Below are 13,918 nucleotides of genomic sequence, written 5' to 3' on the forward strand. Positions count from 1 at the left end.
GCGCTAGCTGCGCAGCATTTGTGCACCGCCGCCGTCAGTGTCAGCCAGTTTGCCGTGGCATACGGAGCTCCATCGCAGTCTTTAACACTGGTAGCATGCCGCGACAGCGTGGACGTGAACCGTATGTGCAGTTGACGGACTTTGAGCGAGGGCGTATAGTGGGCATGTGGGAGGCCGGGTGGACGTACCGCCGGATTGCTCAACACGTGGGGCGTGAGGTCTCCACAGTACATCGATGTTGTCGCCAGTGGTCGGCGGAAGGTGCACGTGCCCGTCGACCTGGGACCGGACCGCAGCGACGCACGGATGCACGCCAAGACCGTAGGATCCTACGCAGTGCCGTATGGGACCGCACCGCCACTTCCCAGCAAATTAGGGACACTGTTGCTCCTGGGGTATCAGCGAGGACCATTCGCAACCGTCTCCATGAAGCTGAGCTACGGTCCCGCACATCGTTAGGCCGTCTTCCGCTCACGCCCCAACATCGTGCAGCCCGCCTCCAGTGGTGTCGCGACAGGCGTGAATGGAGGGACGAATGGAGACGTGTCGTCTTCAGCGATGAGAGTCGCTTCTGCCTTGGTGCCAATGATGGTTGTATGCGTGTTTGGCGCCGTGCAGGTGAGCGCCACAATCAGGACTGCATACGACCGAGGCACACAGGGCCAACACCCGGCGTCATGGTGTGGGGAGCGATCTCCTACACTGGCCGTAGACCACTGGTGATCGTCGAGAGGACACTGAATAGTGCACGGTACATCCAAACCGTCATCGAACCCATCGTTCTACCATTCCTAGACCGGCAAGGGAACTTGCTGTTCCAACAGGACAATGCACGTCCGCATGTATCGCGTGCCACCCAACGTGCTCTAGAAGGTGTAAGTCAACTACCCTGGCCAGCAAGATCTCCGGATCTGTCCCCCATTGAGCATGTTTGGGACTGGATGAAGCGTCGTCTCACGCGGTCTGCACGTCCAGCACGAACGCTGGTCCAACTGAGGCGCCAGGTGGAAATGGCATGGCAAGCCGTTCCACAGGACTACATCCAGCATCTCTACGATCGTCTCCATGGGAGAATAGCAGCCTGCATTGCTGCGAAAGGTGGATATACACTGTACTAGTGCCGACATTGTGCATGCTCTGTTGCCTGTGTCTATGTGCCTGTGGTTCTGTCAGTGTGATCATGTGATGTATCTGACCCCAGGAATGTGTCAATAAAGTTTCCCCTTCCTGGGACAATGAATTCACGGTGTTCTTATTTCAATTTCCAGGAGTGTATATTTCATTCAATGGTATCAACAAGAAAATTCACATTCTCACAGCAAGTAGATCCCTTGCATCCTAGTGTCTGAGTGACTTGCTACTCTTTTCAAACCCATTCCTCTTCGCCCACGAGTAACAAACCTACAAGTTCAGAAAACTTGGTATAGTTCTTTTTTTGCTTTTGAATGTTTCTATAAGCAAGTACTTGAAATTCTGGGCCGGCCGGGGTGTCCGAGTGGTTCTAGGCACTACAGTCTGGAACCGCACGACCGCTACGGTCGCAGGTTCGAATCCTGCTTCGGGCTTGGATGTGTGTTATGTCCTTAGGTTAGTTAGGTTTAAGTAGTTCTAAGTTCTAGGGGACTGATGACCTCAGCAGTTAAGTCCCATAGTGCTCAGAGCCATTTGAACCATTTTTTGAAAGTCTGCTTCTTTAAGGTATGTACTGACCCTGTTATTTACTCCCCTCATAATTCTAAAATATTCTGTCTTTAGTTACTAAACTACTGTTCAAAGCCTAGCTTTCCATACCAATTATTGTAATCAAAGTGAATGGAAGTAAGCAAGTAATAAGCTTGAAAAAAAGTGGAGAGACAAAGTATCATTGGAGGCCTAAACAAAATCTGAGTTTCTTATTTATTATAAATTTATAAATGAAAACATTGCCCTTACCATGAAGCAAATAAGAATGAATGAAATATAACAAAGCAGAAATAGCCAAAAATGGGGGAAAAGGTAACAGTTTTTATATAATCTGCACTTTTCTTATTTCTTTGTAAAAAATTCCTATTTTTCTTTATCTGGTCATTATTTATCAAAACAGTATGTTTGACTAAAATAATCTAAATACAATGTAATTTTACATACTAATTATTCTAGTCTATTATAAAGAGCAATGTGGTAATATTCAAAATCATCAAACATTTTATATTTGGAATTTATTGCACTGCACATCAAATTATTTATGTTATAAGTATGATGATTATCTTCCATTAATGAACAAAAAAATCAAGTATGTACATTTCAAATTAACATAAAGAAAGTTGGATGGGTCTATATTTACCTTCTGGGGTCTTAATTCACAATATGGCTGACAGAAACAAAAAGAAACGTTTCACTAGAGACAACCTTGTGGAACAATGTCCCTTGTGCGATCAGAACACACTCCCCCTCCCCCTACCCCTGCTTCCACCAATTTCATGTTTTCCGTTTATCCTTAAGAAAAATCCAAAGGTCTAAAAATTAGGCCTTCTGTAAGTATTTCCTACCAGATGTAGACTCCTGGAATGCCAAAACCTAATACGTTTTACTGAAGACATGACACAATACACACTCTGTGAAGATTATAATGATATCATCAACTTTTTTTCTAAATGTGCTGCCATAATTTTCTCCAGCAACAACCATCTGTCTTCCATGGATCAATTTTGCCATTTACGACTTTGCTGAATACAAAATTTTATCACATTATTATTTGAATAATAATTTCAGAGAGCATTTCAAATAATGAAGAAATAAGCACAAAATATTATATTGCATTTATTTACATATAATAAAAGCTTTCATGAATACACAGTTTAAAATCTGACACTAAAGATATATCACTGATGTGTCAAATGTTTAGTTTTGTCCACTTCTCGCTAACTAGCCACAGCCATTTGGCTGTTACATCCTCTTTCCCTTGAGGTCCAACATCTTCTTCCTTACAGTTACTGAAACAAATATTTGTGTCAGTTACAACTCATATCTGAATTTTAAATGATTGTTGCTATTCAATACATTTTGTAAGCAACTTGATGTATGCAAAACAAGAACAGCAAAGAATTCCAATTTAGGCCTTACACATATATTAACATGGAATGAACACTACAGCAGCAAATTAATGACAGTAAAATATCCTTAAGAAACTTCAGCAGTGCGTAAAATTTTTGAACAAATTCTAAAGCTTTTAATTATTCACATGATATAAAAGCAGTATTATTCTTAAATAGAAGTCCACAGAGTATGCAGAAAAAGCCAGTAAAGCAAGATATAGTTATCCTTGCATAAGAACAGAATATTGATAAAGACGTTAGCACGGTCTAAGCCATATTAGGCCTATGATGAAGTCTTTAACACCTGCAAAAATTCTGTAAGATTTGTAATCATTTAAAGAAATAGGGTTGGGGCAAGGATGTGGGGATATTAAAAACAAGAGTGGACTGAAAAACCCACAGTAAAAAAGTAAGAACTATGTAAGCACTAGAGTGATGTAACAATTATGCATATGCATAGTTGACCTTTAGGACCAAAAACCAGATTACTCACTCTCTCTATACATATTAAAATAATGTCCCTACAAATATAGAGATCGGTTGACCATGACGCTATAGCCTGCTCACAAGGAGGTGAGCGACTTCTGAGCAGGGTGAAGGGAGTGGAGGAAGCAAGTTCCGCCCACTGACTCCTAGTACATATGCTGCTAAGGGGGGAGGAGTAATGTGGGGCTAACAAGCTGCACTTATGTCACACAGTGCTGGCACTACACTTGCACTAAATACCAGTTTATGCTCCAACAGACACTGACAGTACCATTTACTGGCTACTATACAAGCTGTATGCGTTGCATGTCTAATAACAAGACATTCAAAGAAGCTATTGTTCCCATTGAAAAAGTCCTCTGTACATAGGGACAAAATGTTGAGTTTTAAGGTGTAATCCATTTGACCACGGAATAATAACTCAGAAAATTTTATTAACTGTGACATTTCTGGCCGTGAAAGTTTAACTTTAACAACTTAGTTATTGCATGTTTAGTCATATAGTGCATCACAGGAAAATAATTTTTTATTACTCGCAAATCAGTGCCCACCAAGGTAAATGGCTATAGGGTGGGAATCTTACCCACACAACCACATATGTGGTTTCAAAACATTGATCCCACCCCTGGGGACCTCTCCTTGTACCAGGAGATCCCACAAAAAATTATGGTGCTTTTATATACACAAACAAAACGAGCATTTTAAAGTAAATTTGGACAAGGGGAAGTACCATTTCCAATCACCAGCAAATTGAAAAATTTGAACCAAAATTTACCTCTTCCCAGTATTATCTTTGTGAAAACTCTGAACAACTGAAGCTCACTCCTGTGTATGTCACTGTTCATCTCATCAATTCAGGGAGAGTGTGGAGCAACTCTTTATTTTAATTCTACTGCTCACAATATTGAGCAACACTGTTAAATTATATTTCTAGCTTCACTCCAAGGTGTGGAAAAAATATCTGGTACTGCCTGAAGGTTCAGAAACTGCTTCATCACTAATCACAAGATGTATAATTAATACACTAATTGATACAACACTACAAGGCAGAAAAGTAACGTCAAATTGGTGACATACATATTCTGTATTAGACTTCAGATACGAAATATGAGTGGGCTAAAATTTAGCGAATAATTCCAATGCGGCATCAGATAGCCCTTGTACATCTCTTTGTGCCCAGACTACTTACCATCAGCTGGAATAAAGAAGGGTGCCATTTATATTTACAGTCATCCTCCTTGAGGATGAGAACAAATTTAAAATATGGGTTACCAAGATCTGTAGGCCACAAAAATTTCTTGTTATTTCACCAAGGAACAATCTCGAGCACTAAAAATTCAATGCTCTGCAGTGATATGGATACAAGCCACTTCAAACTGCCTCAGTGACTGGAGAGGTATGAATTCATCAAACTGTGTGAGTCCACAGTCATTGTGAATATTTTGTGACTAAAACCATCTGGATTGCTAAATAAATTTCTTTGTTTATTACATCATTTCAGTTAGTTGATGCCCTGATTAGGCATTGGTTTTAATATTGACAATGAATCTTACTTTGGAAGTTCAAAGTTACTTGATATCTGGTGATGGCAGTAGCTGAAATGTTGTAATACATAAGGAAATTTAATTGGAGATCTAGATGCTTTTAATTGCAAAATGTGTCATGTGGTGAATGAACAGAACTGGAAACTAGTAGAAGCTGAGCTCGCAGAATTGGGTTCCAAAGAATGTAATAATAATCAAGATAATAGTGACCTCATGACTTGTCTTAGAAGGTAGGTTGAGGATAAGCAAGCCTATATTTCTAGAATTCATAAATTTAGAGAAAGATTTTGACAAAGTTGAATGGAATGTATTCTTTGAAATTTTGAAGGTGGCAGTGATAAAATTCAGGGATTGAAAGGTCATTTACAACTTGTACAAAAACCAGACTGTAGAGCTAAAAGACATGAAAGGGAAGAAGTAGTTGAGGCAGGGTTGTAGCATATCCCCAATGTTATTCAATATGTACACTGAGCAAGGAGTATAGAAAACCAAGGAGAAATTTCAACAGGGATTTAAAGTTCAGGGAGAAGAAATAAAAATTCTGAGGTTTCCCAATAACATTGTAATTCTGTCAGATATGGCAAAGGACTTCGAAGAGCAGTTGGAAAGGGATTGTAAGATAATTATCAACAAAAGTAAATAAGGGTTATGGACTACAATCTAATTAAATTTTTTGATATTAGTGAATTAGATTAGGAAACAATACACTAAAAGCAGTAGATGAGTTTTGCTATTTGGATGGCCAAAAAACTGATTATGACCAAAGCAAGGAGTATATAAAATGCAGACTGGCTACAGCATGAAAAGCATTTTTGAAAAAGGAGTATTTGTTAACCTCCAGTATAAATTTAAGTGTAAGGAACTCTTTTCTGAAGTTTTTGTCTGGAGTTGTGGCCTTGAACAGAATTGAAGTATGGACAATAAGCTGTTCAGACAAGAAGAGAATATAAACTTTTGAAATGTGATGCTGCAGAAGAATGATGAAAATTAAATGGATAGATCTAATGAAAGGTAATATACTGAACTGGGGAAAAACGAAATTTATGGCATAGCTTGACTAAAAGAAGGGATTGATTGACAGGATACATCATAGAATTGTCAATTTGGTAACAGAAGGAAGTGCTGAGTGTAAAAATTGTAGAGGGAGACTTAAAAATGAATACAGCCACTACATTAAAATGGATGTAGGTTGCAGTAGTTATACAGAGATGAAGAGGCTTGCAACAAACTGACTTTTGTGGAGAGTTGCACCGATGCAGTTTTCAGATTGAAGACCACAACAACAGATGGCATTCAGAATTCTGGAACGTTCTGATTCATGTTATCACATAGGCATTTATATGGCAACATTTACACAAAACTCAATTTACTTGTTGGCTAAGATGGTTTAGTCACTTGATATGCATTTTGGTCAAGTAATGTACACATCTCAACTTGTCTACTCGCATTCAGGTTTTTTGTGGTTTTCTTACACTAATTAAGATGAATGTCATAATGGTTGTTTTAAAATGAGCAAGCATACTCCTTCCCTGTCCTTTTTGAATGTTGGCTTGTGATCCATGTCTAATGACCTAATCATCAACATGAAGTTGATCTCCAATCTTCCTTCCATTTTTGTGAATGCTCTAAATAAATTTTTCAAGGCCCTGTAAGAAATATGCCTTAACTTCTCAGCAGGTTTGCTATGAACATGGAACAATCATGCAACAAAATAAGCTTGACCTACAAACTGGAGTCTATTACTACCACAAATACCAGAAAGTACAGTATCATCAATCTTCTTGTCATTAAAATGTTTTCTATCATCCTTTTAGGCCACTTTCTTTTTGTCAACACAATTTTGTACATTTTTTCTGTAAATACTTTTCTCTAATATATGAAAAATGCCTTTCTACAGAGTAATCAAACAAAAATCAACGAAGTATTCTCCTCCATTACTCCAATTCAAAAATGAACATGGGGAAATTGCCCATACTAACACTGAAAAACTGTGAAATTCTTGCAAAATACTTTTCTAAATTATTGAATTGTGGAAAGCCTGCAGAAAAATTTGAGTTCCGTCATACACAATGAAATCCAGACTCAAAGCCATCAAGTTTACAGGAGATCAAAGAGATAATTCAGTCACTGAAAAATAACAAAGCATCAGAAGACCAAATCATCACAGAGTTATGAAAAAAAGCAGGCGAAAATCTTATTGCAAAACTCAAAGAAATTATACATGAAATCTGGAAAACTGAAAAAAACCCCACAGATTGGAAGACAGCAATCATACATCCTCTGTACAAAAAAGGAAGTAAAACAGACCCCAACAACTATCGTGGAATCTCTTTATTGTCAATAACATACAAAATTCTCTCTAAAGCCCCACTAAACTGAGCAGAACCTCAGCTGGATTCAAAACTAGGCGAATACCAAGGTGGATTCAGAAAAGATCTATCACGCGTAGAACAAATCCTTAACTTGAAAAACCCAATGAAATATTTGCATAGTACTTCAAACAAAAGTTATGTCATTACGTTTGTCGACTTTAAAGAAGCATATGACAATATAGACCGAGAATCCTTTTTTGAAGTGTTAGCAGAATTTGGACTAGATCAAAAGACGACAAACATCATAAAAGAAACACCCAAGGAGACCAAATCCAAAGCAAAATTTATAGGAGAATTGAGCACAGAATTTGAAATAGACACAGGAGTATGACAAGGGGATGTACTGTCCCCAGTGCTCTTCAATTGTGCTCTTGAAAAAGTTGTTAGAGAATGGAGAAAAGCAAGTGCACTAGCACACAGACTGGGACCAGGGCGTAAGGGCATAGAATTAGACTGTTTAGCATTTGCTCATGACATGGCACTGATCACCCAAGACATTACCGATGCACAGAAACAGCTAGAATTATTACAAGAGCAGGCAGCAAAAATAGGATTAAAAATTTCATTTGAAAAAATAAAATTTATGACTGACATCAAAGATGCACCTTCTGATCTCAAAATTGGTAATAACTACAACTCTTGAGTAAAAGAATTTATATATTTATGTGAACGGATTGCAGAAAATTGTAATGAAAAGAAATTTGTCAGATTAAGAGTCCAGAAAATGGAGACGGCATTTCAGTTAACAAAAAATGTTTACAACAAAAAGAGTCTCTCGTGGAATTGCAAAATATGACACTACACAACAGTAATTAAATCCAAAGCTCTCTATGCATCTGAGACACTAAACCTCCAACACAGATCACTAAAAGGGGAATTAGAAGTGAAAGAATCTAAAATAATGAGGAAAATCCTAGGACCAAGAACTAAAGATGGTGTGCATTATCCAAAATCCAATGCAGAAATATATAAAAATATCTCCAAAATAACAGACACAATGCACATGAGAAGAATCCAATTCATGGGGCATTTACAAAGAATGGACTCAAACAGGTGAACGCACAAAATCCATACATTTTTAAAGAGCAAAACTACAAGCCCGAACTGGTACAAACAGATGGAAAGAGACCTGAGAGAATTAGGGTCTCCAAATCTACATGAAAGAAATGAAATCAGAAAAATCACAAACACACGGGGTTTTGAGGCAGAAGAGAGAAAAACTAACCAGCATACCAGGTGTACTCAACAAAAGCTAGGCTATTAGTTGCTTATGAAGGAATACTGGGCGAAAAGGAAGGCCAACAAATGTTGATTACGCGTGGTCCTAAGTGATCCATCTGCAAAGAAGAAGACGAAAAATACCAGGGAGGGGAAAAGACAAAACAACTCCAGATAGTCCGTCATTTGATCTCTTCGCTTAAAACAGAGCACTCATCAACTTCAATACCACTTTGTTATCATAGTATCATTTCATTAGTGTTGTGTATTAAGCCACTCTTCTTTTTCACATTTAATAATTAGGGACTTTTTGCCTGCCTTCATGGGAAAAAAGTCGCCTGCTTGTTGTAGCGACAAATTCTGGACTCTTGAGATATGCAATTCCTTTCACATCAAAGAATTTATTTGTGTTTATTAGCAATAAAAATGGATAAAGATTTCATTTTTCTTCATGAAAGAGTAACCACAACATGGAAATAAAGAACTTATTCTCATTAGCCAGTATTCTGCCTGTTACTTACCTAAAATATTTTCCTGAAACATTCTGTAGAGACTCATCCAATGCAACATAAATTGTCGTTTGTGCCCCTTTCCTTGGACTTTTAATAAACAATTTCACAAACGGTTTCAAAAACACAGCTGAGATGGAGCTATTATAGAAGCTCATATGCCGAGTTATTTCTGTATCAACAATTCCAGGGTGCACAGCATTTACCGTCACACCTGTGCCTGTAATATCAATTAGACGTATATAAGTGTTCTCATACAAGAAGTGCATATCTCCCTAACACTTACTTTATCTATGTTCATAGATGTTAAGGAAGTCTACAGATTGTAATTAAGTATTTATATGATTTCGAAACTGTTTCCAACTGTGTGCTTTACATCCATCGATTACAAATGAGTTGTGGATACCATAGACTATATAATTTCATTTCTGTTTTTAACTGTGTTATTGGAATGTTTACAGTGAAGAGCCATAAAAACTGATACACCTGCCTAATAATATTGTGTAGGGCCCCTGCGAGCACACAGAAGTGCCGCAACACGACGTGGCATGGACTCGACTAATGTCTGAAGTAGTGCTGGATGGAATTGACACCATGAATCCTGCAGGACTGTCCATAAATCTGTACGAGTATGAGAGGGTGGAGATCTCTTCTGAACAGCAAATTGTAAGGCACCCCAGATATACTCAATAATGTTCATATCTGGAGAGTTTGGTGACCAGCGCAAGTGTTTCAGCTCAGAAGAGTGTTCCTGGAGACACTCTGCAGCAATTCTGGATGTGTGGGGTGTCGAACTGCCCTGCTGGAATTGCTCAAGTCCGTTGGAGTGCACAATGGATATGAATGGATGCAGGTGATCAGACAGGATGCTAATGTATGTGTCACCTGTCACAATCATATCTAGACGTATCAGAAGTCCCATATCACTCCAACTGCACACACCACACACCATTACAGAGCCTCCACCAGTCTGAGCAGTAGTAAAGGGTCCATGGAATCATGAGGTTGTCTCGATACCTGTACATGTCCATCTGCTTGATACTCGTCCACCCAGGCAACATGTTTCCAGTCATAAACAGTCCAATGTCAGTGCAGAAGGGCTCAAGCAAGACATAAAGCTTTATGTCGTGCAGTCATCAAGGGTACATGAGTGGGCCTTCCACTCCAAAAGCCCATATTGATGATGCTTCTTTGAATGGTTCGCACGCTGACACTTGTTGATGGACAGCATTGAAAGCTGCAGCAATTTGTGGAAAGGCTGCACTTCTGGTCACGCTGAATGATTCTCTTCAGTCATCACTGGTCCCATTTTTGCGGAATCTTTTTCCGGCCACAGCAATGTCAGAGATTTGATGTTTTACTGGATTTCTGATATTCACAGTACACTTGTGAAATGGTCGTACGGGAAAACCTCCAATTCATCGCAACCTCGGAGATGCTATGTCCCATCGTTTGTGCACCACCTACAACACAAAGTTCAAACTCACTTATATCTTGATAACCTGGCACTGTAGCAGCAGTAGCCAATCTAACAACTGTGCCAGACACTTATTGTCCTATATAGGCGTAGCAGATGCAACACCATACTCTGCCTGTTAACATATCTACGTACTTGAATACGCTTCCTTTACCAGTTTCTTCAGTGTAATATATCAAATATATTCCTTTGTTGAGGTAGTTCCATTCTTGTCAAACTCTCTGTATACACAGTCCGGGAACACTTTCAATTATTTACTGCACAAGAACTAAACACTGTACAGATGTCATACATATTGCATTTTGAAGAGAAACTATAAAGCTTTTTTTACAGACATTCTATATGCGAACCATGAGTGACCTGGCAGACGTCAATACAGTAATCGAATTCTTGCCATACCCATCCCAGAATGGCATCGTCGACTGTGGCAGTCGCTTCCTATATTCTCCCCTGGAGCTCTGCCACATCATGTGGTAGGGGCAGTACATACACCAGATCTTTAATGTGTTCCTACAGAAAAAAGTCACGCAGAGTGAGATCTAATGATTGGGGAGGCCATTTCATGCAACAGCTGCCCCTTGTGTAGCATGGTCGATCCATCGATGCGACAGTTCCGTGTTCAAGTACCCACGAAGTTCACGATGACAGCTTCTGTCGCAAGACTTTCCACACTGTCATTGGAGCCATTTCGAGTTCACAGGATGCGCGACGCACTGATTTCTTTGGACTCCTTATGAATGTCTCTCGTATGCACTCCACATTCACTTCACTCACACTGGGATGTCCACTTCTCTTTGCCAGACACAAGCAACCCGTTGTAATGAATTTGTTGTGCCAGTGGTAAATAGTCTTTTTTGTTGGTGGCTTCTCACCGTACTTGGTTCTGAACATCCATTGAACATATACTTGAAAAGAGAGACAGCATTGGTCATATATTTTTATTATCGCAAAATCGATTTTCTGTCACTGAGTGACCATCTTCAGTGCTGTATTATATAACTTAAATTAGTAAGCACTGGTGTCAATAAGCTTACGGCAATCACATAGACTGAGTCTATGTGATTGCCGTAAGCTTATTGACACCACTGTTTACTAATTTAAGTTATATAATACAGCACTGAAGATGGTCACTCAGTGACAGAAAATCGATTTTGCGATAATAAAAATATACGACCAATGCTGTCTCTCTTTTCAAGTATACCCATTATCTGGTCGTAGTGCACAGGACACTATGGAGTCGCCAATCAATACAATCCATTGAACAGCCGTAGCACACTTGTTTTTGTCGAACTCCAACACACAGAAAGCTTGTTCCGCACCTGAGCTACACAGTTCTTTCAGAACTACCACTACAAAATCATGAACACAACATTAAAAATTGGTACCTGGAAGGTAAATAAGTTCAATTTCTGCAGTTTCAACTTAAGATAACATCCATAATACCCACACACTACTTCATTTGTGGAAGGAAGATAATGGTTTTCCTCCAGCCCACAACCGATTTAGAGAGCACATCCTTTTAACACTGCCTAAATTGGATATGGGCTAGAGCAAGGCTGCTGACTCTTTCCTGCAAATGAAACAGTATATTGGTATTACATTCGGAGGAAGGCAATGTTAAATGATCTCCGCTAGGACCTCGCCTAGTATGACGGTGTGGGTCTCCCACATCGTTCCCCTATGCTCTGTAAAGGAGTACGGGACTTCATTATCATCATGGTATTACATGTAATCTTAAGTCAAAAATAGGAACTGGACTTATGCCCCTTACCACTAGATCATAAAAGATAAATGTAACCACTTAGATTCATGCTGCTCACTACACTTATTCAGGATTGGTGTGGGGAAAGGCCTACCAGTGTTTTGATATGTCTGTAGTCAATAAGACATAAATTCAAATTGGAGAAACTTTTGTATATTGCCACTCTTCACATTTGTATATTATCTGTGCAGATCAACACTTGTTTTATATTTCAGTTTTGTTTCATAAAAATGTTTGAAAACAAAATAACTGTCATTATTCATATGATTTGCAAGATTCAGCCAGTAATGTAAAAGAAAAAAATTTGCCTTTTGGAAAGAAAACTCTCTCCTGAAAAGAGAAAATAAATTTTTTCTACTAAAAGATAAAGATTCTTTTATGATGGTTTTTGCACTCAAGGAAAACAGTGAACTTCACATTTATGAAACTAGTTTAAATTATGTGCTTTTATCCAAATAACAGCACAAATAATAACAAAAAACACTTTATTTATGGAGAATACAATCAATGAAAACAAGATTCTTTAGGAAGAAATCATTGTGTTTCTTCAAAAATAATAGTTACAAAATAACTATTGATTACACTATTTTATAGTTGCTGATAAAGAATGTTACAGTAACTGTAGTTTTATAAACCATTCTCTGAGTTTATGAATATGCTTTTATCACCAAAAATCACCACTTTGCCTTCCTCCGTCTCAAACCCACAATATTTTAAATAGAAGTGTGAGAGAGTTGAATCCGATGTACTGTGCATCGCCTGTTTGTGTGTGCAGGTCTAAAAACAGTCACAAGCAAAATGTGGATGCGGAGGCCGAACAGCGACCGACAAATACCTGCTGTACGATCCATAGAGTTTCAGTGCATGTGTAGAGAAGAGCCTGTGCTATTCTTTGCTAGTTTAGTGACTGTGATGATTGTTAAGGACAAATGAAGAAATGAGATAAGACTTTTATGTAATTCATGTGTTGGACTTGCTAGAAGCAAGACATGTTCATATTTTCTGGTGGTTATTGAATCAACTCTGTTGTAAATGTATCTTGACTTGGTTGACTCGTACGAGTTCGAATATTTATATGAGAAATGGTGAATTTGTTTTTGTGGAAGTTGAAATATACCATGACTGAACTAAAGGTATTCTTCGAGTACCAAATTATTTCAAGAGTAGAGAGAGAGTCTGATAAATTCCCTTAACCAGCATTATTCTTCGGAGAAGAATTTTTTGGAGATCAATGTGGCCGGCTACCCAGAGAAAAAGATTGGCTGTGCATACCAAGAAAGTCAACCTATGAGAGAGAGGTGGGAAGTTTGCAAATCAGCTCCACATCGCTTCTTGTTGTCTAAAGCGTTAGAAACTATGAGGACAATGTTTTTGAGTTAGATGTTCGGAACAATTCCACATGACTCCATGTGCCTCTCACATATTCTAATCCAATAAGCCTTTCAATTTACAGGTTGTAAGTTGAAATCCCACTCC

At 38.7% G+C, this 13,918-nt stretch overlaps 1 protein-coding gene across 1 annotated transcript in view; it reads right to left on the reverse strand.

Moving 5' to 3' along the window:
- Positions 1 to 2,748: 2,748 nt before the first annotated feature.
- LOC126198914 (retinol dehydrogenase 13-like) overlaps positions 2,749 to 13,918 on the reverse strand; it is a 91,107-nt gene continuing 79,937 nt past the window's right edge. Inside the window, exons 6-7 of the mRNA XM_049935545.1 lie at positions 9,216 to 9,423; positions 2,749 to 2,972 (exon numbers count right to left, since the gene is read on the reverse strand). Coding sequence (XP_049791502.1) covers positions 2,873 to 2,972; positions 9,216 to 9,423 — 308 coding nt within the window. The 3' untranslated portion in view covers positions 2,749 to 2,872. The remainder of the gene's footprint in view (positions 2,973 to 9,215; positions 9,424 to 13,918) is intronic.

Source organism: Schistocerca nitens, chromosome 1 (assembly GCF_023898315.1).
Source record: "Schistocerca nitens isolate TAMUIC-IGC-003100 chromosome 1, iqSchNite1.1, whole genome shotgun sequence".
Classification (NCBI taxonomy): Eukaryota; Metazoa; Arthropoda; class Insecta; order Orthoptera; family Acrididae; genus Schistocerca; species Schistocerca nitens.